This window comes from Stomoxys calcitrans, chromosome 4 (genome assembly GCF_963082655.1).
Source record: "Stomoxys calcitrans chromosome 4, idStoCalc2.1, whole genome shotgun sequence".
Classification (NCBI taxonomy): Eukaryota; Metazoa; Arthropoda; class Insecta; order Diptera; family Muscidae; genus Stomoxys; species Stomoxys calcitrans.
Genome location: NC_081555.1, coordinates 135,269,979 through 135,292,550, shown reverse-complemented (window position 1 = coordinate 135,292,550; position 22,572 = coordinate 135,269,979). Strand labels below are relative to the sequence as shown.

The window sequence follows — 22,572 nt, the reverse complement described above, 5'->3', positions numbered from 1 at the left end:
GAGCTTAAAACTTGAATCGGATTGGACTCATTGATATGTGAGAAGTTTGCCCCAGGTTCTTAGTGGAATGTTCATGGGCAAAATTTGCATATACTCTTTTTTGTCTTCTACAAGTCTGGACCTTTTCAACGATGTATAATTTGTATATAAAATTTGGTATACCCTGCGCCAAAATCACTACCTAATGTGCACACCTCAATGATTTTATCACCCATCCGGTGGAGTGTAATTGTGTAGAATATTTGAATAAAAGTCGAAATTTGTGAATTGCAATATCAAAATACTGACTGATGTCAAATTTGGCCCAAGTACATTCACATATGCAAATAAGTTCGCCTGTTTACCTTTATACCTTTAATTCACTGAGGTGCCTTATTCTAAAAAATAGATAAAAATGGCTGCCATATAGACCGATTTGCCGATTAAGGGTCTGAAGCCCATTAAAGCTGCATTCGCCGCTAAAAATCCGAAGCACTGAGTTGTTTTAATCCTCCCGACATACGACTCAAATATGCTTCAGATCGCACTTTATAGACCGATCCGCCGGTTAAGGGTCTGAAGCCCATAAAAGGTTTATTTATTACCCGATTTCGTTGAAATTTGAGTTGTTTAAAGCCTGCCGACATCCGATCGAAATACGATCCTGATCAGACTATGTAGATATAGCTGCTATATAGACCGATGTTACAATTTAGGGTCTTAATCCCATAAAAGCGGGTTTATTGCTTGGATTCCATGAAACTGTTACTTATATAAGAGTTCTCGGGTCCTGAATAAAATATGATCCAGACCAGCCCCTATTTAGATATCTATGGATATGGTAGTGGAGTTATAATAAAAAAGGATGATTAATATATCCATGGTTCGTCACGGCCGAACTTAACACGTTTTTTCTTGTTTGAAGTCACTGTAAGCAGTTATATAATTGATCACAAGCTTTAGAGCCACATATGTATATGAAACACTACATAGAATCATCAAATACACAAGGAAGTTGAATATTCACGTTGTCATTGGAGTGGATGAATCTTAGTGGAAGGCTGTCCTTGTTGCGTCAGAAGTTGTATAAGTCTTGCATTACTTTGATCGCACGCTCACAGCACTACTTGTTTCGGGAAATGTTGATTGGAGATTCGTCTTTTTTCAACTGGGTCTTCAAGCTTTTGGGAGCTATTGGGTAGTCGTTCAGAGCTACAGATAGTTCTTTGAATTCCGTAGTGCGGAACAATTGACTACTCAACCAATGTTCAGCGCATGAGTGAGAAATTAATGAACAGATTTTACGCAACCTGTTCCGGGTTTCTGGCATCAGAATAATCGCAGAAAGAACTATTGTAGAATAGCACGAGAGTTCCAGCGCGTATTTCAGATATTTGGGATCTACTTAAACTTTACAAATGAAATCTTACTCCTCTCAGTCAAGTGACGAAAAACAAAAGTGAGGGGGAAGATGAATTTCATGTCATCTCTCCAGTCCCCGGTTTGCTTAATTTCAGATTAACCATTGCTGACGGCTGCTTTCAATTGGTTGGCTCTTTAAATCCTGCCGAAAGAAGTGCTCGATGTTTGGTGATTTTAACGACCCATGAAGTTCATCGCTCATGACAACGCCAAGAGCTCGTCTGTCTTTTTGCCGGTTTTCACGTTTGTTGAATCGGCAACAATCATCACAATTGATGCCCATAGGTTGAATTCATCTAACACCTTCTGGAGTCCTTCTGCGATTTTGTTCTCAAGGAGTTTGTCGTCAAAGTCCTTGCTCCACTTCTCCGTGCTTACAAAGTAATCTTATAGATAGCCTTGTGGATTCCTGGCTGACGTGGGATGGGGATTTCAATGCCCTCAGAGGAAAGCTGATGCCATACCGTTGCTCAGTGGAGAAAATCTAAAAAAAATTGGTAAAAATATACCGTATGAGAACGGGTAGAGATATGTCTTTGAAATTTGATTCGGAGATCGTCGCCTTTTGGCAAGTCCCTAAAGTCGGTCACCTTGGTATTTCGAAAAATTGTTTGGGCTGCTAAATCTTCATTTGGGGTTCGATTTTTAAAATTCTTTTTTTTTGCTGGATAGTGCTCCGAAATCACTTGAGGTCTACAGTATCTCCACTGGTTTTGGAGATACGAGTTTTAATATTTATTTGTTGAAATATTACGATTGCATTTCTGGTTCGATTTTCATTTTTATGCATGATTTGGATTCGTGACAAAACTTACCATGACATTGTCGTGAAAAGAGTCCACATCTGATTATTCAGTTAAAAGTAATACAGCTCGGAAGTCAAAAATGTGAAAAACGTGTATTTTTGGCATTTTCTGGTCAAACACAGATTTTCATTGATTAGGCTTTATTGAAAAAACTTGCGTAAATACCTTAATTTTTTCTTTATTTTTTGTGAAGAGGACATATTTTAGATGCGTTTTAAGAACAAGATGTTTCCACTTAAACGGGTGTTGTTTGTACTTCAAAATAGGAAATTTTTTTATTAAAAAAAAATGAAAAACCCCTCCAGTTCTCAAATTTCAAAGCCCAGATTCCCCATTCAAAAAGTTTTTTTTGTAGTCTCCACTGCAAATTTACTTAAACATGCCCACTTTGAAACCATCTTTGCAAGAAAGGGAATTTTGGGGAGAAATTCGGGCAGAAATTATTTTTTGTTTTTAAAGACACTTTTATCTGCAAAATTTTAAGATATTTCTATTTGTTTTTTATGCCCTCCACCATAGGATAGGAGTGTACTAATTTTGTCATTCCGTTTGTAACACATCGAAATATTCGTCTAAAACTCCATCAAGTATATATATTCTTGATCTTCCGGCCGAACTTATCAGGCTTTTATTTGTTTCTTCGTAAATTGCAAAATAAGAAGCACATCTTGTTTAAAATAGCAAAATAAAATTAAAAGTCGAATATCCCCGAAACCAGAGGAGATATTGTAGACCTCAAGAAGAATTTTTAAGCACTATCCAGCAAAAAAAATTGGAAATCGGACCAGAAACGGAGATTTGGCAGGCCCCAACAACCAACTTTAGGGGCCTGCAAAAAGGCGACCGGACAAACATTCCAAATTTCTAACACCTATCCAAATTTCTCAATTAATACTGACGTACAGTGGGAAAAAATTCGAAAAAATATGCTCTAGGGGTAGAGATATCTCTACCCCTACTTATACGGCATATTTTTTACTTTTTTCGAAATTTTTTCCCACTGTGCGTCAGTAATTTAAATATTTAATTTCGAAAGCTTTTTGTGGCATCTAAACACAAACTAAGATTTCGTTTCATCAAATAAGTTAGCTAAACACTTGTAAATTGAAGCAGATATTTAGGCAGATAAATAATAAGTTAAAGGTCATTTACACGGCAAAATATTGCAATTGTTAAAATACCCATCGGGAAAAGGTGGCCACTTCGAGGCCAGTTATCATTCAATGTTTTGCATTCGAGAGGCCTGTTCTCCGAATTCTTGTTTATATCATTATATCATTGAGTGAAATTGCCAAGTTAGTACTTGCCTCTCACGGTAGATATAGGGCCTTAGGAAGGACAAAATTACTGCTTAAAAACCTCAGAAGTTCAATAGACACTCCCATCTGTCCCATATATTTTAGGGGGTACTTCAGAAAGAATAAATCAAGACGGTACAGGCATCCTTGTCAAACTTTTAGAGTTACAAGGTCCTCCTCTCGGAAGCTTCAATTTAGAAGACATACAGTTCTCTTATTAGAGCGCTATACAGCGCTGTTATGAATAATACCCTGTAACTAGTGAATTTGTTCATGTTCATTGGAGGCTAGGGGATTACAATCCTTTCAACCACCGACTGGAAAATTGAATGAGGCTGATAGGAGCCGAAAACATGCAGTATTCCTACTAAACTCCCCCTGTCGCAAAGAATTCAACAAGTCTTAAGAAGTTGTGTTCTACGGATTCAACAAGGAGAGGCTAAAGGTGTGTTCCAGAGATGAAATTCTGTGACATTTGACAAACAAACAACATCACTCGAAATAAGAGAATTTTCCAGGATTTTATAAATGTATTCAAAGAGGATAGAAATAACAGAGGAATTTTTAATGTTTTCGTGATTTTTCGAACATCTTCCAGCATGAGATCAAATTCAATGCTTTCTATTTAAAAAATATAGCATAGCAAAGAACTTATAAAAGTTGAGCAAGTGTGTGTTGTTATTCAAAACACCATTTAGCTTCATCAGCACCTTTGTTTAATTGATTAAGGTGCCCTACATGCCCAAAGACAATTGAGCACGCTTTTGTTTTGAAACAGGGCTCAATAAGTCCTCCAACTCTCCTTAGCGCATCAAGAGAAAGAGAGCCTTACATTCCACTAATCCGATACAAACTAATCTTAATGCAGAGCAACAAACACATCAACATTGCCAAACTCTTTTTGTTGTTCACTTGAACATTCGTTGAATGTCAAGTGCTTTTTTGTGTCAAGGCCGCATTGACATACAGCACAGCGACGGGCCGGTTCGTTTGATTTGTCTGTTTGCGCTCTTTTATTTTAATCTTTAAAATCTTTTGCGTTTGACCTTCGGGGTGTCAATTGTATGCAACATTTCTAGAGTATAGGGTTTTTTTTGTGATTAGATTCTTAGGCTATTATATCTACGTCCTTGAAATTCGGTGTGTACCCTATTAAGGTACAATGTGCAGCGGGCGAAGTAGCTGAAACGGCAGTCGTGAACAATCAGCGGTATCGCACGGAGAGTCCCAGTGAGAGGGCGGGTGGCGTGGCGATCGGTCCTTCGGACCGGAGCTAGCTTGCTTACCTACAGGAGCTTGACGAGAATCGTCACGTCCACATGAAAATGTGGCTACAACAACAACAATGTGGCTACAACCCACCCCCCAGACTCATGGCTTGAAATTGTTCCACAGTGTAATGGGAGGTATAATGTGCTGCTGAAAAGACTTGCGGCACAATCACGTCATTCGATTTTGAGAAATTGCACAGTGTAATGAAATTGCAGATTTTTCGAATCACGAGAGTCGATATCGTGTAATGTTGTTCGCAATCATATTCGATTGCTCTGTTGTCATCGATGAGGGATTATTTTGATTGTTTATGCATTTATTTGCGCATCTAAGAATGCAAAAATGTAAATTTTTAGTTGTGTTCTTCTTTTTTGTCTATTATAAAGAATGATTTATTAACTTTTTTTGGCTAAAATTAACATTAATTAAATAGCAACAATCAATTCTAGTCAACTTTATGAAAAAGCACCATAAATCATAAGAAACTGCGCACAGACTAATGATGATTTCGATTCTGAAAAAAAAGTTACACTAATGTTGCACTTTTACGGGATATTTTGCTAATGTCGCCCCAACCATCTCATAGTGTTATTCGTTTCGACCAAATAATACAATAAAAATTGCATCCTCGTCTTCGGATGAAAAACTTTCTAGCAAAGCATCTAATATGCCGTTAGCTAAATAAAACGCGTTCACTTTTGCCGTTTTTTTTTTTTACAAACATTCAACAAATTTTGTCTTCTTCTTCTTCTGTTCAAACAAAATTTGCTTGAATGACAGCCGGTGATTTTAAGTGCGACATTCTCTACAGTAGACTTGGCACGGAGTAAAAAATGCAAAATTTTCCACTCTCTGTAGGCAACACCATTAAAAACGAACACTACACCCAGTGGTTAAATTTTTACGAACAAACAGACACAAAATTTCGATTTCAGTGCAACATGTCGAAATAATGCTACAATTTTTTGCACAATCGAAATCACCATAAGGCGATAAAGAGACTGTGGAAGTTTTATTCGTTACTTCGTAGTCTCAGTGACAGTATAGCTTGGAAGAAGATAAATATATTAAACCTTACCATAATGGTTAAAAGATTTATTGTTGATATTGCTGTCGGCCAGAACACTTTTTTGCACAAAGTCATTTGCTTTATGCACCTCTCTATAAATTTCCAAAACCAATCAGCATATATCGAAGTGCTGCAAGAAATGTACTCCCTTGGGCCATGAAATCAAAGATTCTGTCTTCCTAAGTGAAAAATCCACCAACTACAGCACAATAAAACGTAATTTTTGGATTTAGATTTATAAAACAAAGTAATATTTATTTTTATCCACTGCGGCCGACTAATTTTCCCTTTTGTTTTGATTCTAATTCGCTTTTTGATGTTGGCAACGCTGTACAAAATGGTAGCAAATTTCGATTGAATGCCGTGATTCAAATATGCTTTCGTATCGGCAATTTGTTCGAATACGTCATCGAATGCCGTGATTAGGATCCTGCTTGCATTATGACTTTCAAAGGGACCTTTATTATACCTATTTGGACAGAAGCAAATAAAAAAAATCATAGAAATGTAGGTTGGTTTTAGGTTTTTTTTAACCAATTTGATTTATTTCGTGTCTTTTATTAGTTTAGATTTATTTGTTATTTCAAAATATTTAAGATTTTATTTATATATTGTTTCTGATTTTTACAATAATTAATAATTTGTTCATAATTTTCATTTCTTTTATGTAGTATTGAAGTTTTTGTATACGTGAGTAATAGGTTTTAAAAACTTTTCTCTATAGAAAACATTTCAGCTTTGTTTAAATAAAAAATAAACACTTAAAATGTATAAAGGATTCTGTTGCATTTTGCACATGGTTTTGTTTGTTTTGTATATTTTTTTGTTGTTGCTATTTTCCTTTTTAAAAAATAATTTAACAAAAAAAAATAATAATAAAAGAAACTCTTATATTTTAATATATGTAATATATAATATATTTAATTGTAGTTATGTATATAATAATAATAATAATAGATATAACTATAACATAATACCCTCCCCTTGATGTTGTTTTTTGCATCAAATTTTTGTTTCAAAGTTTTGTGAAGGAGAGCATAGTCTCTCCTGACGACATGGTGTACGTTTGTCCTTTCCTTTGCATTCGTTCCCTTCATGGGAGAGGAGTAGCAGAGAAAAGTTAATCATTATCACATGAATCTTGCACAACTCCCTTTATGGCTTTGTTGCCTTTGCTTTTGTGTGTATGTGTGTGTGTGTGTTTATTTGGACAATAGTATACAAAAAGCGGCCAATTCAATGGACTTCTTGTCATTACTTTATGGTAGAGACTAGCTCAGATGGCTGAGGAAGGAGCCCCCTACATCCGTCTAACACCTTTGCTGTTACATAAGCCAACATAAATTTTGTGCATGCTCTTTAGCTTGCTTGCTGCTGTTTCTGTGCCTCCACCAACAAGGCAATACAACTTTTGATTTTTGGTCTATGATCTTTGTCCAGCGTTGGATTGCCTTCTCTTGCAATTATTCTACTTGTTTCTTGTCATTAGTTTTCTTCTTCTTTTTATGGCTTCTAATGTTTTTTTTAATGTTCGATTTTTCTTTTTGGCAATGTTACTCTTGCATTGGGCTAATGCTACTACTACTACCACTTCCATTTTCACTACTATTGGCCAGTTGCTCTTGTTGATTTTCTTGTCTCTCCATCACAGTTATCTTGTCATCAGCTTTAACAACATCATCCTCCTTATGTTGGTTGTTACCATTTTTAAAAGTATAATCGCCTGCATTTGGTCATATACTTTCACAGCAAGCGTTCAAATGCTTTTGTATGGCCATTGGAATGAACTCTTTTGTTTTTGTACGAACACCTTGGCCCAGCAGTGTTGGCTCGATCAAGTTGCCCTGTTGAATGGCTTCGATTTTCTTAAGCAGATCATAATTAATGCCATTGGTAACAATGGAATCTTTCCTGTAAAGGAACAAAAAAATTTAATTAGTTTCAATTTTAACTTGTGAATGCTAAGAATAATGTGGGACAAGTCATCTTTGGGATTGAGTTTTTAATTACACAAAATAATATTTATACAAAATTGTTTTTGATAACAAAAAACAAAAATTGGAAGAAAAATTAAGTAAATTATAGAGGAGAAAGTCAAAATAGACCTGTGGTAATCTAAACATCTGTAACAAACGATGTTTTTGTAACCACATTACATGCGGAGGTAGCGATCCTCTTCAAGCTCCTGTAAGAGAGCAATCTCGTTTCGGTCCAAAGGACCGATCGCCGCGGTAACTGGGTGGCTATTAGTTATTTAAAGGCGCCAATAACTCGCATTGTTATATCGAGCATCAAAGGCACTCAGTACTTGTGCAAGAGCCGGTGCCGCCCGATCTCTCACTGAGACTCTCCACTCGATACCGCTGATTGTCCGCCACTGACGTTGCAGCTACTCCGTATGGAGCATTTCACCATCGGCAACCTTTGGACGTGCCCGGTAGCTCGCAGCTAAGCTTTTCGTGACAGCACAGATCGGACCACAATGTTCCAGCCTGTGTGGTGCTCACAGCTATCCCTTGCCGGCTTCAATTTACTTTTGTTTTTTCATTAGACAGCAATACTAAAGAGTTCAGGACCTCTAACACTAAGTTTCGAGATGTTTTTCTGCACTTGATTGTTGTTGTTGTAGCCGCATTTGTATGTGGAGGTGGCGATCCTCGTCAAGCTCTTGTAGGTGAGCAAGCTCCTTCCGGTTCAAAGGCCCGATCGCCGCGGGAACATGATTGCCATTGGGTTTTTAAAGACGCCAATAACTCGCCGAGCATCATAGGGACTCAGTACATAAGCAAGAGCCGGAGCCATCCGGCCTCTCACCGAGACTTTCCACTCGATACCGCTGATTGTCCGCGACTGCAGTTCCAGCTACTCCGTATGGAGCATTCCACTATACGCAACCTGTGGACCCCGATTGCTCCCAGCTAAGCTTCTCGTTGTTGTTGCAGTGTGTTGTACACTGAGGCGGCAGCCCTTGCCGGTACGTACAACCGGCTGCCATGGGATTGAAGCTTCTCGTGATAAGGAAAAACGCCACACAGATTAAAGCTCAAAGTTCCAGCTTCTGCGATGCTCATAGTTATCCCGTGCCGGGTTCTGCACTTAGTTGTTGTTGTAGCAGTTTATTGTGTTCTATCTTTTGTCTGCTTTTTTCTGTTGAGTGTCAAGATCCAAGAACTACGCGACTAAAATGGGGTGCGTCCAGAGGGATCTGGGTCTGAGTCGAGTGGCTGGGAAGTTAAACAGGTGGCGTGATACGTGTGGTCCCTTGTTACAATCGGGACATAGATCTTGCACCTCGGCATCAATCCTTGCTCTGTAGGCATTAAGGCGGCTGCATATGCCGGAACGTAATAGAGCCAGAACTACTCCGATTTGCCGGGGGGAGGTCGATTTTTTCGGGTGCAATGGGAGGCGGTCGGTCTCCAAGCACCACATTCACCCGGTAGCTATTTACCGCATCTGCCACCGTGTCTGCATGAATGTTGTCTAGACCCACTTGATATGTACCTGGTCTTCCCCTTTTGTGTTTACCATCGCGTCTGTAAAAGATTGCCAAGATGTGGCTTCTCCATTCATTCTGACAACATGATCTTTATTTTGGTGCACTTTACTATACCAAAGTCGTCATACATCAACGCAGATGGTTTCATGAATTTAACGAAAAATCATTCTTTTAACACTTCAAGTACTAACCACACAAGAATAATCAAGCTTTGAAATCGCGGCTTAATCCGAAGTATTATCTATTAGTTTCATTTCAAAACAGATGTCGTACTTTTGTTAGTGGCTTTGCCGAGTTAGATTAAACTGCTGACTTCCTCAAAGTTATATTGTAGTTCTCAACTTTCCTTGTTTGGTCGGGTTTACGGAGGGTTGGTATATTTTTTTATCTCCATATGCTGCCAGACCCATTGACTCAGGTGGACGTCCCTTCACAAATTCTATCTTTAAGACTTGTTTAGGTGTTCGAGGAAGTTTTCGTCAGCCTCATGCGATCTATCAATCGATGGCTGAAAGCTTAGGAATACAGTTCCTTAGTTACCCAAGTATGGTTTCGAAATTTGAATGATTAATTAGTTGAGTGATTGAGGAAAAATCATTTCCCACTTGACCAAATCCAATGGTGTTCACCAATTTATAAGAACGTCATAGTATATTGACGAGATTCCATATACTATTACCCCTAACATGGTGCCGACACGGGATGGCTACCACACAGTCTGGAACTTTGAGCTCCGATCTGTGTGGTGTTCATCGTCATCACGAGAAGTTCAGCTGTGCGCGTCCACAGGTTACGGATATTGGAATGTTCCATACGGAGTAGCTGCAATGCAGTCGGGGGCAAGCAGCGGTATCGAGTGGAGAGTCTCAGTGAAAGGTCTGGCGGCACCGGCTCTTGCATAAATACTGAGTGCCTATAAAGCTCGATATTACAAGGCGAGTTATTATTGCCTTTAAATAACCAATGGCCAATCTGTTCCTGCGGCGTTTGGTCCTTTGGACCAGAACGAGCTTGCTCACCTACAGGAACTTGACGTAGACCGCCACATTCACATGAAAATGTGGCTACAACAACATCAACTGAAGTCTGTGAGTCTATCGACATTCAAGCTTATTCTTCGATATAGGGCTTTATGGAAAAAGATAACTGGTGGTCATAAATTGGGAGCTGTAAATTCTCTAAGATTATGTTTAAACGTAAAGAGATCATTTGATTTGCTGTCGATGGCTAGAATCAAAGACCGGATAATCGCGCCCGATATAGCAGGTTATTGTCTGATTGGAAAATATGCTGGTAGACTAAAGGCTGCAAGTAAGGATTTCCGGAGAAGCTGTGAGGGCGAACATCTTCTGTATGTAGATTTCGTACTCGCAAACGGAAGGAGTTTCGTTTTAGAATATTATTTCTTTGGAGACCTTTCTGAATGTGAACATTTGCAAATTCATAGACATTTTTAAGTTAGACTGTTTAAATTAATTTTCACTTCTTTTCGCCTGTAGGGACGAAGATCATTAAATGTTAAAATTTGTTTTGTTTGTTTCTCTTTTGAGCTGGATCATCGTAAATTTTTCTATGCAAATGGAAAAGGGAAGCCAGAGATCGCAACACACACCATCAACTATGGGACGCGTTTCGTAATTTGGTTACAATTACTCACCAGCCATATGAGGTGTAAAGGCTTCAAGGGCCGTACGTTGGTATGTTGTACTTATACCTAATTTATTGCGAAAACACATTAACCACATTAATCCACATTAACCACGCTCGACAACCCTGAGTATTAGCTGTACTTTTCCCAATGCATGAGTTTTTGTGTAATGGCAGATTCTTTTGTCTACACAATTACACTGCCCCAAGGGTATATACATGATTCTGATTCCATTTGCAGAGAAGAATCTCTCAGCTCGACTCGAAAAAGAAACAGACAAAAAACTGATTAATTTCTACCATACATAGTTGTTGTTGTTGTAGCAGTGTGTTATACACTGAGGCGGCAGCCCTTGCCGATGAAGTACTTCATCGGGTCAATCCGGTACGTACAATCGGCTGCCATGGGATTGCTACCATACAGTAATATTTGTAAGGAGCACTTTTGCCCCCTTCAACATTACGTTGTCAACTTTAATGTATATTGACCTATTCTTTCTATTGTATATATTGACCTCATCTTTCCTAAACGCTCAGTTTTTCTTTTAATTATCGAAAATATGAAATTTGTTATACTGTGTAGTAGGTTAACCAGAAATTGGGGATTACTAAATCCCCCTCCCTACCATTCTCTTCAGTTCCATTTAGTTTAGTTCATACCAACTTACTTATAATCGGGATGTTTCAAGACCTGCTCTCTCATCCAAGTGGCGGTGGTCACTAACTCACCGGAGGATCTTCTTTCAATAAAGCGCAAATATTGTTCGATGGTGCAGTGGGTATCTGTGTCAACTTCCATTGACTGTAAGTAGCTACGTATAAGAGGCACCAAGCCGGGGAAACCATCGGCCTGTAAAAAAACAAAGAAAAACCATTTAAAATATTTTAAAACCTTATGTGGGTTTTTTTTTCAACAACGACTTACCTTGCCATTGAATATTTCCCCAATAGACATAAGTTCGAATTCCTCTTCCTCATGATCCGAGTGATTTTCATGATCGTGATTATCATAAACATTCGTACCATTCATTTTGGCGTCCTCGTTATTGGTATCTGCTGTACCATTTACGGTGCCATTTTGTTGGTGTCCAGCACCTGTTCCATTGGTATAACCGTTGGTCATTTTTTTGGTTTTGCGCACATTTTTGCGGAACCAAAATTTCTCTTGGCGGCAGGCATCACGTTTTTGAGCCCTTTGCATATTGTCATCCACTTTGCTTATAGGCGTTAGAAAATTTAACTGATAGGAGAGTATGACTCTTGTCAAAAGGACCACAAAGCACACAATGGCGGCATTCTCAAAGTCACTTATTTGAGCCTCACATGGCCTAAACTCCACACGCCAACCGATCGAGGAATTTGGGGGAGGAGGCTTAAAGCGCATTGTCTGCCAATTGGTCGATTGTATATTCTCGAAATGATCAGTATCTTCCTCATCGTTCTGATGCACCTTCTCGCTGAACAATGAGACGGTGTCACGTATAAAGAGATGGGCCACATGCTGGGCCAGCAAGTGATCAATGCCACCTTCACGTAGAGTCTGATAGACCTTTTCATCGTAGGTCAGGGGCACATCATTGTATTTCTCACCTTCCGGCGAGAGATATGAGTCTATGGAATCATAGCGCGATTTGGCTATACGGAATTTATTCTCCTTTAAGGGTTTAAGGCCTCTTTCTTCTTGGGTACGACAATCCACCGATGATGATATGACGTTCCAACGGCAATCCGATTCGGTCAAATAGCCTCGGTAGATGGGTGAAGCTGCTGTTAGGGCCAACATAATAGGACACAGCGGAGCCAGATGATCGTAGAGGGTTCGTGCCTCGGTAATATTGCAAGCCTGGAATGTTAACTGTAAGCAACAGCAGCCCATGCCAAAACCCATAGCGTCTAGTAGCACCACATCGGGCTCATTGGGAGGACTACCCTCGACGGGTATTTTGGTGTTCTCATCTTTGAATACTTTTAGTTTAATGGCCACCTTTTCACCGCGTCGCATACGTATATTGCGAGTTAGTGTTTTGAAGCGAGGGTGGCCAGGAAATATGGCCTCATCGGGGAAATACAAAGATTTAGCTGAACTATTGGGATCCTCAGGATTGGGGTTGTAAATGGGATACGTGAACTCTGGACAACCTAAGCGGGGAAAATTTGTAATGGACATGACACATTCATCTTTGTCCAACAATTCGGTGACTTCTTGGCGACGATAACGCATATTAGCCTCCACCAAGTTGAAATGAGCCATAAGACCACCAAAAGGTTTGCCTGGTGTACCTTCAATCATGTAGGCACCATATTCGGGACGCCACAACGATTTGACTCCCTGTGGATCAGCCATTTCCTTTTCATTGAGTTTAGCCAAAAGCTCTCGCGCTTTAAGAGAAACTCGTGCCACTTTTCCATTGTCGTCAAATTTGACTATGACATATTCGACTTCATCACCCCATTTTAGGACATCACCTTGACGATCCTTAAGCTGATGATAGAGATTTATGAATTGTTGTATACCGTGCTCGCGTACATGTTGAGCTAAAGCTTTAGTTTCATTCCACGATAAGGGGCTGCCTTCACTTAAAAGACCCATAGCTAGAAAAAAAAGAGGAAAAGGGGAAGAAATTTGTTAACGAAGGATGGCTAATGTCAGGTCAATAAAATTATATATATATACAGCGGTCAAAAAAAGTATTCATCATTCAATGTTTTTTTTTAATAAGTCTACAAAAGACAATTGGAATAAAAACATATTAAACTAATGATGCAGTAGTGCTTGTGTGATATATATGTACACAATTTCATTGTTTTTAAAGAAAAAAATAGTATTTATTGGAACAAAAAGGGCCATTTTACAGCTGAACACAAAAAATTAAACAAAAAAAGTATTCATCATTGCAAAAAAACAAAAAAATAAATAACATAATTTAAAAAAATTAATACTTTGTTATTCGACCACCGCGTCTTATAACTTCTTTTAAACGGTTTGACATCGATTTGACTAATTTAGCGGTTATATTTTGGTCTATATTAGTCCATTCCTCCATTATCACCTGTTGCATTTGACTCTTGCTCGAAAAATTGCGCGTTCTCAATTTGCGTTCGAGATGTTCCCAAAGATGTTCAATTGGGTTCAAGTCGGGACTTTGAGGAGGAGTTTTAATGACTTTGGGGCAGTTATACAGCATCCACATCTTGGTATTTAAAGCAGAATGTTTGGGGTCATTATCTTGATAATATTGAAAGTTATTACCAAGCCCAAGTTTTACAGCACTATCTTTTAAATTCCTCTTTAAAATGTCAATGTAATACTTATGATCCATTACTCCATTAATAATTTCAAGATTTCCCGCTCCTGAAGCCGCCATACACCCCCAAACCATTAAACCACCTCCACCATGTTTTACAGTAGCAACTGTGTTTCATTCTTCAAGCTCTGTATTTGGTTTTCTGTACACTATGACCTTTCCATCGCACCCAAAAAGATTAAACTTGCTCTCGTCTGCAAAAATGACTGTTTTCCAAAATAATTCGGGCTGTTTTACATACATTTTTGCGAAGTTTAGCCTTTTCACTCGGTTTATTTTATTTATAAAGGGCTTCTTACGTGCAGTTCTTCCTCTGTAACTATGCCTTTTGAGTGTATTTCGAATTGTTTGTGTAGTAACTTCCTTCCCTAAATATTCCATAGTGTTTTTACGAAGAATGGTCGCATTTGTCTTCGGAGTTTTCTGAACTTGCCGCACTAGCCAACGCACATCTCCAACTGAAAGTGCTTTTGGTCGACCAGATCTTGGTTTATTGTCAACAGTTTTCGTTTCTGTCCACTTTCTGATGATGGATTGTATAGTAGATCGTGGTCTATTTAATATTTCACTAATAGTTTTTTGAGTTAAACCATTCCTGTGGTGTTTTATTATCAAAACTTTTACCTCATCAGAAACCTCGTTTTGCTTACGACGCATTTTGACAAAAACTATATTTTCAATGAAATTAAATATTTGCTGTCAAGGGCAAAGCCTCCTTTACTAAATAAAACAGAAAAGGGGGATTCCCAAATAATATTTGAATTTGACTTTGATGATAGCACATCAATGATGAATACTTTTTTTGTTCTGTTTTTGGTGTTATTATATAAAATTGCATTTTTTGCGCTAATTAAATTTATTTTTTGAATTTATTTTAAAACATATTACGAAAAATAAACTATTGCATAAAACTGCATTATTTGTTTACTTTAAATTTTCTTCAATTACCCAAAATAAGTGAATTTATTATCAATTTTGCTAATGATGAATACTTTTTTTGACCGCTGTATATATTATTATATTATTCTAAATACAAACTTTCTTTATAAATTAATAATTTCTTTAATGACATTTAAGAATTTAGAATGTTTTTTTTTTCTAGAAAATTTGTTATGTATACAAAAAACTCAAAGTTTTTTCTTTGATAACATTTGGGAATTTAGAATATTTTTTTTTTAGAAAATTTATTATGTATACAAAATATCCCTACATTTAAAATATATTTTTTTTCAGTGATTTAAATTTACAAGATATAAAATCGTTTCGCGCCAACATATTTGTTTATAACCTCACTATTAATGTCTGTTACCGAAGCCAAATTACTCGTAAGGACTTTCCTGTTTGCTGTTAGGCCATAGGGTACTCAAGATTTAACATTTGTGCATATAAAGCGTGATTTTTTTGAGGTTAGGATTTTCATGCATTAGTATTTGACAGATCACGTGGGATTTCAGACATGGTGTCAAAGAGAAAGATGCTCAGTATGCTTTGACATTTCATCATGAATAGACTTACTAACGAGCAACGCTTGCAAATCATTGAATTTTATTACCAAAATCAGTGTTTGGTTCGAAATGTGTTCAAATTTTGACAAATTTTGTTCAGCGATGAGGCTCATTTCTGGTTGAATGGCTACGTAAATAAGCAAAATTGCCGCATTTGGAGTGAAGAGCAACCAGAAGCCGTTCAAGAACTGCCCATGCATCCCGAAAAATGCACTGTTTGGTGTGGTTTGTACGCTGGTGGAATCATTGGACCGTATTTTTTCAAAGATGCTGTTGGACGCAACGTTACGGTGAATGAACACATTTCGAACCGAACACTGATTTTGGTAATAAAATTCAATGATTTGCAAGCGTTGCTCGTTAGTAAGTCTATTCATGATGAAATGTCAAAGCATACTGAGCATCTTTCTCTTTGACACCATGTCTGAAATCCCACGTGATCTGTCAAATACTAATGCATGAAAATCCTAACCTCAAAAAAATCACCCTTTATTTACACTTTGACATTGCTTTACAGCCCGTTTTACAGTTTTTACATTGTTTAATGGGTTCTTTACATTGCTAATCATGAAGCGTGGTCATTGTAATAGTATTGGTTAAAAAAGAATGTATGAGTCACATGTACAAATAACCATCAATTATGGCTGAAAACTTAAAATTATTTGATTTTGTCGATAATTGGCGTCTATCGATTACCCTTGTAATGTGTGCCGTATAAACTGCCTATTATCATGATCGTGCTCATCGTGTGTAGAGCTTCTAGAGGGCGCAATTCATATCCGATTTGGCTGAAATTTTGCATAAAGTGTTCTGGTATGACTCCCAACAACTGTGCCAAGTATAGTCTAAATTAGTCCATAATTTGATATAGCCGCCATATAAACAGTTCTCTCGATTAGACTTCTTGAGCCGTAATTCCTATCGGATTTAGCTTGAGGGCGTAATTCCTATCGGATTTAGCTGAAATTTTGCATGACGTGTTTCGTTATGACTTCCAACAACTGTGCTAAGTATGGTTGAAAACGGTTGATAACCTGATATAGCTGCCATATAAACCGATATTGGGTATTGACTTGTTGATTATCTAGTGGGCGCAATTCTTATCCGATTTGGCCGACATTTTACATGAAGTGTTTTATTATTCTAGTGTGACTCCCAACAACTGTGTCAAGTATGGTCTAAATCAGTCCATATTCTGATATAGCCGCTATATAAACCGATAAGACTTCTTGGGCTTCTAGAGGGCGCAATTTTTATCCAATACGGTTGAAATTTTGCATATGTCGTTTTGGTATGACTTCCAACAACTGTTATAAGTATGGTCTAAATCGGCATATAACCTGATATAGCTGCCATGCAAACTGACTTCCCAATTGGACTTTTTGAGCATCAGGAGCGCCAAATTATTACTCGATGTGCCTGAAATTTATGAGGTGGTGTTTTTCTATGACTAGTGTTTTTTCGGCCCGGCCGAACTTAGCACGCTTTTACTTGTTATAAATTGTGTTGACTCTAGTAGTGGCTATAAGGAGTACAATATTGGCATTTTTTCTCCTAAATGAACCCTAATTAGGTTAGGTTGAAAAGAGGGTGCAGATATTAACCCGCCCCATGCCACTATGGACATACACCTAAACCAGTGATCGGCTTGTTGTGCGCTCTAAGAACTTTAAAGTAACCTCTAAAAAGAAAATTTTAAGTTAGGAATATCGTGCTACATACAAAATCCTTAATTGTTTTCAATACCATTCCCCAAAGTTGGTTAATGTCTGGTAATGTGTCTCCACCTAAGTGCCGGTATCTGTCTGAAATGTTCCAACGTCTCATCATCTTCTCGCATGCCCTACACCTGCTATCACTTGCCGCACCGATTTTACATAAGTGAGCTCGTAATTCTATTTGTCCCGTTATGATACCAATAGCTATACTGACCTCCTTTTTGTTTCCTTTCAGTAATAGCCTCGTCTTCTCATTTTCGGCGTCCTACCGACCGTTTCGCTGTTCCACAATGTTGCATGCGCATTCGTCGCCCACCCCCTTAATTCGAACTGCGTTGACCCGAAAGGCTTCGGGTTAAACAAGTTTATTGACGGCAGTCCTCTGGCCTTCACCGCCAAATCGTCTGCCCTTTCATTTCACCTTACTTCGTTGTCCCGGCACCCAAAAGATGCGGATTTTGCGATCCTCCGAGAAGGCGTTAATCTCCTTCTTACACTGCAAGACTGTTCGTGACCTTATCCTCCTGGTTGTTATTGCCCTTATGTCCAAATTTTACTGTCGGCAAAGATGTTCACACTCGACGTCCTCGCGTTAGCACCACACCACTTAACGCGTTCTGCGATCGCCCGGATCTTCGCCAGCAGGACCGTATTATGGTCAGGCAGTCTAAAACATATCTCTGTCCCTGGGTTCTCAATGTAATCCCCCATGCCCACTCTGTCCTCTAGCTTTGATCCATCCGTGTAACATGATCTTCCAGATGGCAATACTAGGGTTCCATCAATCCAAAACTCTACCGATAGTGTCAGTGCCTCGCACTCGACTTCAAGGTTCATCTCTGGTATCCTCTTCCCTTCCTTCCAGGTTTCCTACCGTAGCCTCGATTGTATGAGATGCTCCCATCCTCAATCCATTCTCCCATCGTCTTAAGTCTCATAGCCGCAGTGGCTGCCTCACACTTAATCTGTATGTCAATGGTTCGGATTTCTAGAATAGTATCCAGTGCCCTAGTGGGCGTGGTTCTCATCGCTCCGCCTATGCCAAGACAACATGTTCTCTGAACCTGTTGTATGGTCCTTATGTTTCACTTTTTCTCCTTAGCAGTCCACCAAACTACTGAGGCGTAAGTAAGTATTGGTCTAATAAGGCTCCTGTAGTGCCAGTGGACTATCCTCGGATTCAGGCCCCATTTCGAACCCGTACACGGGACACATAGTGTCCAACATTTCTTCTCAGTACGCTCCTGAATGTGACACTTCCAATTCAGTTTCCTGTCCAAGATCACACCTAAGTATTTGACCTTGTCAGATATCGAAATCGTCTTATTGAGGAAACGTGGTGCGTTAAATTGGCACACTTTTATCTTCCTCGTGAACCGGCATATTTCAGTCTTCTCTGGGTTAACATTGATACACTATTTACATGCAAAAAGTTTTATGCCACCTTTTCAAAGCAGTAAAAAAATTTAAAATCGGTTGAGAAAGCCTTCACAAGTAACAAAATAACGGACTAGTCTCTGCGAAAATTTCAAAAAACGTTGGTCGAATTTCTTGAAACCTATAAAACATTATCATATCCCGCATATCAAAGCATGTTTTTCAGGTACTTTCCAGCAAATAAATCGGACCATAAATGCGCTTTTGGCAACCCGAACCAAGTTTTGTAAGGTCGAGGTGACTAATTTTGAAGGCTCACCAATGGGTCCCGGGACTTCCCGGGCCCAGGTCAACTGGTTTGCACCCCAGCTCTATGACCATCCAAAATTTCGTGATGATATCTTTATCCTTTCAAAAATATCAGACTAACTTTCCACAACTTGTTTTCCCATCCCCCTATGCTTCGTGAAACAGAGTAGCTTTTCCACCCGTGGGATCGAGTCCAACAATCGGATATTACTCATTGGTATGCTAGAAGTCTCCCCGGTGTTCCAAAATGGAAAATTTATTCTATGATTCTTTTCACATAAAATTGCCGAATGGAATACCCTATGTATAACATCTGTCATGGGTTTTCACGCATTTTGAAGGTAGACGCAATGAACAAATGTCGATGTCAGTAAAAAGTGTTTTATAGCAAAGCTTCAGACTTCATACTGCTGAAATAAAGACTATCGATATTACGTTCTATTCTGATAAAAATTAAAAAACAAACAACAATATTGGTACCGTCACATTGCAACTGTTAAAAAAATATGAAATTGAATAAAAATAAAAAATTGCTCATCCATCAATTAGTTGGAGAAAAGCCAAGAAAGAGCAAAAAAAACCATTTATAACAATTGTATAGAAAATTTTCATCTCATTTCATACTCGTCTGTAAATTCAAAATAGAATTAAAACAAAAACCTCAAAACAGCCGGCATCAACTACAGCGCAAATAAAATTATCTAAAATTAAAATAATCATCTCAATATTGGTTTGCCGAAATTTGTTTAACGTTTATCAGCATAGACAATCAGAGCCGTAGAACTTGATAGAAGTGACGGGGGGGCATACAAGTAACAAAAAGATTATACGATGATGATAATAACGCTAACAATAATTAATATATTTTTTTCAAATTCATTTTATAGCGAATTATTTCCTTTTTCATGTGCACAATAAAACTTTGTGCAATAATTATTATTTTTTTGTTATACAATATTCTCTATACATCGCTTGAAACCTCCGAGCCACACTTTTGTTTTCATTTCAATTGTTATTTACCGATAAGCATTTGTTGCTTTTTTTGCAATTTTTTAATTCGATGCTTGCAAGCTTACAATTAAATATTTATTTTATGGAATGAACCACTTGGCGCTATTTAATTGCAGACAAGAAAAAAATATAATATGTAACTGTTATATCGTCACAAATTTTTAGGTTAGGTTGAAACGAAGGGAGCAAATATTATTACATCCGATGTCCGTAGAAACCACATTAGCTATATACCGTCCAGCAATTCCATGGCAGCCGGTTATACGTACCGGATTGAGCCGATGGTTTCCTTTATCGGCAAGGGCTGCCATCTGAGAATACAACAAACTGCCATAACAAAATACGGACTATTGGGCGATTGTCTTATTAAAATTTGAAAGATTCAATCAGTTTTAGATTCTGTACTACTACCGGACCCAAATTGACAGTTGGTCCTAAAAACCCTATAGATTTGTTTAGATAATTACGGCAGCTGGTCTAGAGCTGGCAAAATATCGATGGCACTATCGATATTTAATTTTTTGAGTGAATATCGATTGATATTTTTCCGATGGATACTATCGAAAAATTTAATTTTTTGCAAAATGGAACAAAAATAAACGATGCGACACTAAATGTCTCTTTTAAGATGCATTGTGCCTATAGAGGGCGCAATTTTCATCCGATTAGGTTCACATTTTGTACAATGATTTCTCTCATGACTTCCAACTGATTTCTATATAAATCGATCTCTTGATTTTTAGTTCTCATTTTTGCTTGAAATATAGGAGATGGGAAATTAACGATAGTATCAATAGCTAGGACACAAACCAAAAAAACGAAAAGATGCAGAAATTGGGCAACTGGGTCGAAAAACGGTATCTGGGCTCAAAGGCCGGCATCTGGTTCCAAAAAACAAGCAACTGGGATAAAAAAAAGCTAAATGCTGATTCCACGAAAAAAAAAAAAACCAGCTGGGCGCAAAAACCATATGCTGGGGCAAAAACCCGATAGCTGTGTCTAAAAATCCGTCAAATGTGCCAAAATCCTTCTACAGCTGGACCCAAAAAGCTGGTAGTTGATCGCAAAAAAAAAAACCGGTGGCTTGTCCAAAAACCGGTATCTGATCCCATGAACCGAGCATAGTAGTAGTTCCAACAAACCGGTTACTGAGCCAAAAACCGTCATCTCATACCAAACAAGAAGCAAAATCGGTAGATCGGTTGGGAACTGTATTAAGCTATTGATCGATTCAGACTATATTGGACACGTATGTTGAAGGTAATGAAAGAAGCCGTTGTACAAAATTTCTGCCAAATCGAATGAGAATTGCGCCCTCTAGAGGCTCAAGAAGTCAAGATCACAGATCGGTTTATATGGCAACTATAACAGTTTATGTACCGATTTGCGTCATACTAAGCACAGTTGTTGGAACTCATAACAAAACATCTATGCAAAATTTTAGCCAAATCGGATGAGAATAGCGCCCTCTAGCGGCTCAAGAATTCAAGATCCAAGATCGGTTTATATGGCCGCTATATCAAGTTATGAACCGATTTGAAACATATTTGGCACAGTTGTTGGAAGTGACAGCAAAACACCATGTGCAAAATTACAGTCAAATAGCATAAGAACTGTGCCCTATAGTGTCTCAAAAAGTCAAAACCCAAGATCGGTTTATATGGCAGCTATATCAGGTTATGAACCGATTTCAACCATATTTAGCACAGTTGTTTTGGAAGTGATACCAAAAATCACGTGCAAAATTTCAGTCAAATGGGACGAGAATAGTGGTTCCATTTGACTGAAATTTTGCACGTGGTGTTTTGCTGTTAGTTCCAACAACTGTGGCAAATATGTTTCAAATCGGTTCATAACTTGATATAGCGGCCATATAAACCGATTTTGGATCTTGAATTCTTCAGCCTCCAGAGGGCGCAATTCTTATCCAATTTAACTGAAATTATGCATGACGAGTATTGTTATTACTTTCAACAATTGTGCCAAATATGGTTCAAATCGGTCCATAACCTGATATAGTTGCCATATAAACCGATCTGGGATCTTGATTTCTTGAGTCTCTAGAGGGCGCAATTATTATCCGCTTTGGCAGAAATTTTGTACAACGGCTTCTCCCATGACCTTCAACATATGTGTCCAATATAGTCTGAATCGATCAATAGCTTAATACAGTTCCCAACCGATCTACCGATTTTGCTTCTTGTTTGGTATATAGAATAGTGGTCAATTTGACGAGAAATCAAACCCCAAGATCGGTTTATATAGCATCCCATTTTCTGCAAACTACAGATTTTTCAGCAGTCAGCCTGCTGCTCTGCAATTGAAGAAATACTGCTGTACTAGCAGAATTGCCGA

At 38.2% G+C, this 22,572-nt stretch overlaps 1 protein-coding gene across 1 annotated transcript in view; it reads right to left on the bottom strand.

Moving 5' to 3' along the window:
• Positions 1-6,369: 6,369 nt before the first annotated feature.
• Positions 6,370-22,572, bottom strand: part of LOC106085214 (glutamate--cysteine ligase) — a 61,012-nt gene continuing 44,809 nt past the window's right edge. Inside the window, exons 2-4 of the mRNA XM_013249339.2 lie at positions 11,918-13,584; positions 11,661-11,842; positions 6,370-7,757 (exon numbers count right to left, since the gene is read on the bottom strand). Coding sequence (XP_013104793.2) covers positions 7,580-7,757; positions 11,661-11,842; positions 11,918-13,582 — 2,025 coding nt within the window. The 5' untranslated portion in view covers positions 13,583-13,584 and the 3' untranslated portion in view covers positions 6,370-7,579. The remainder of the gene's footprint in view (positions 7,758-11,660; positions 11,843-11,917; positions 13,585-22,572) is intronic.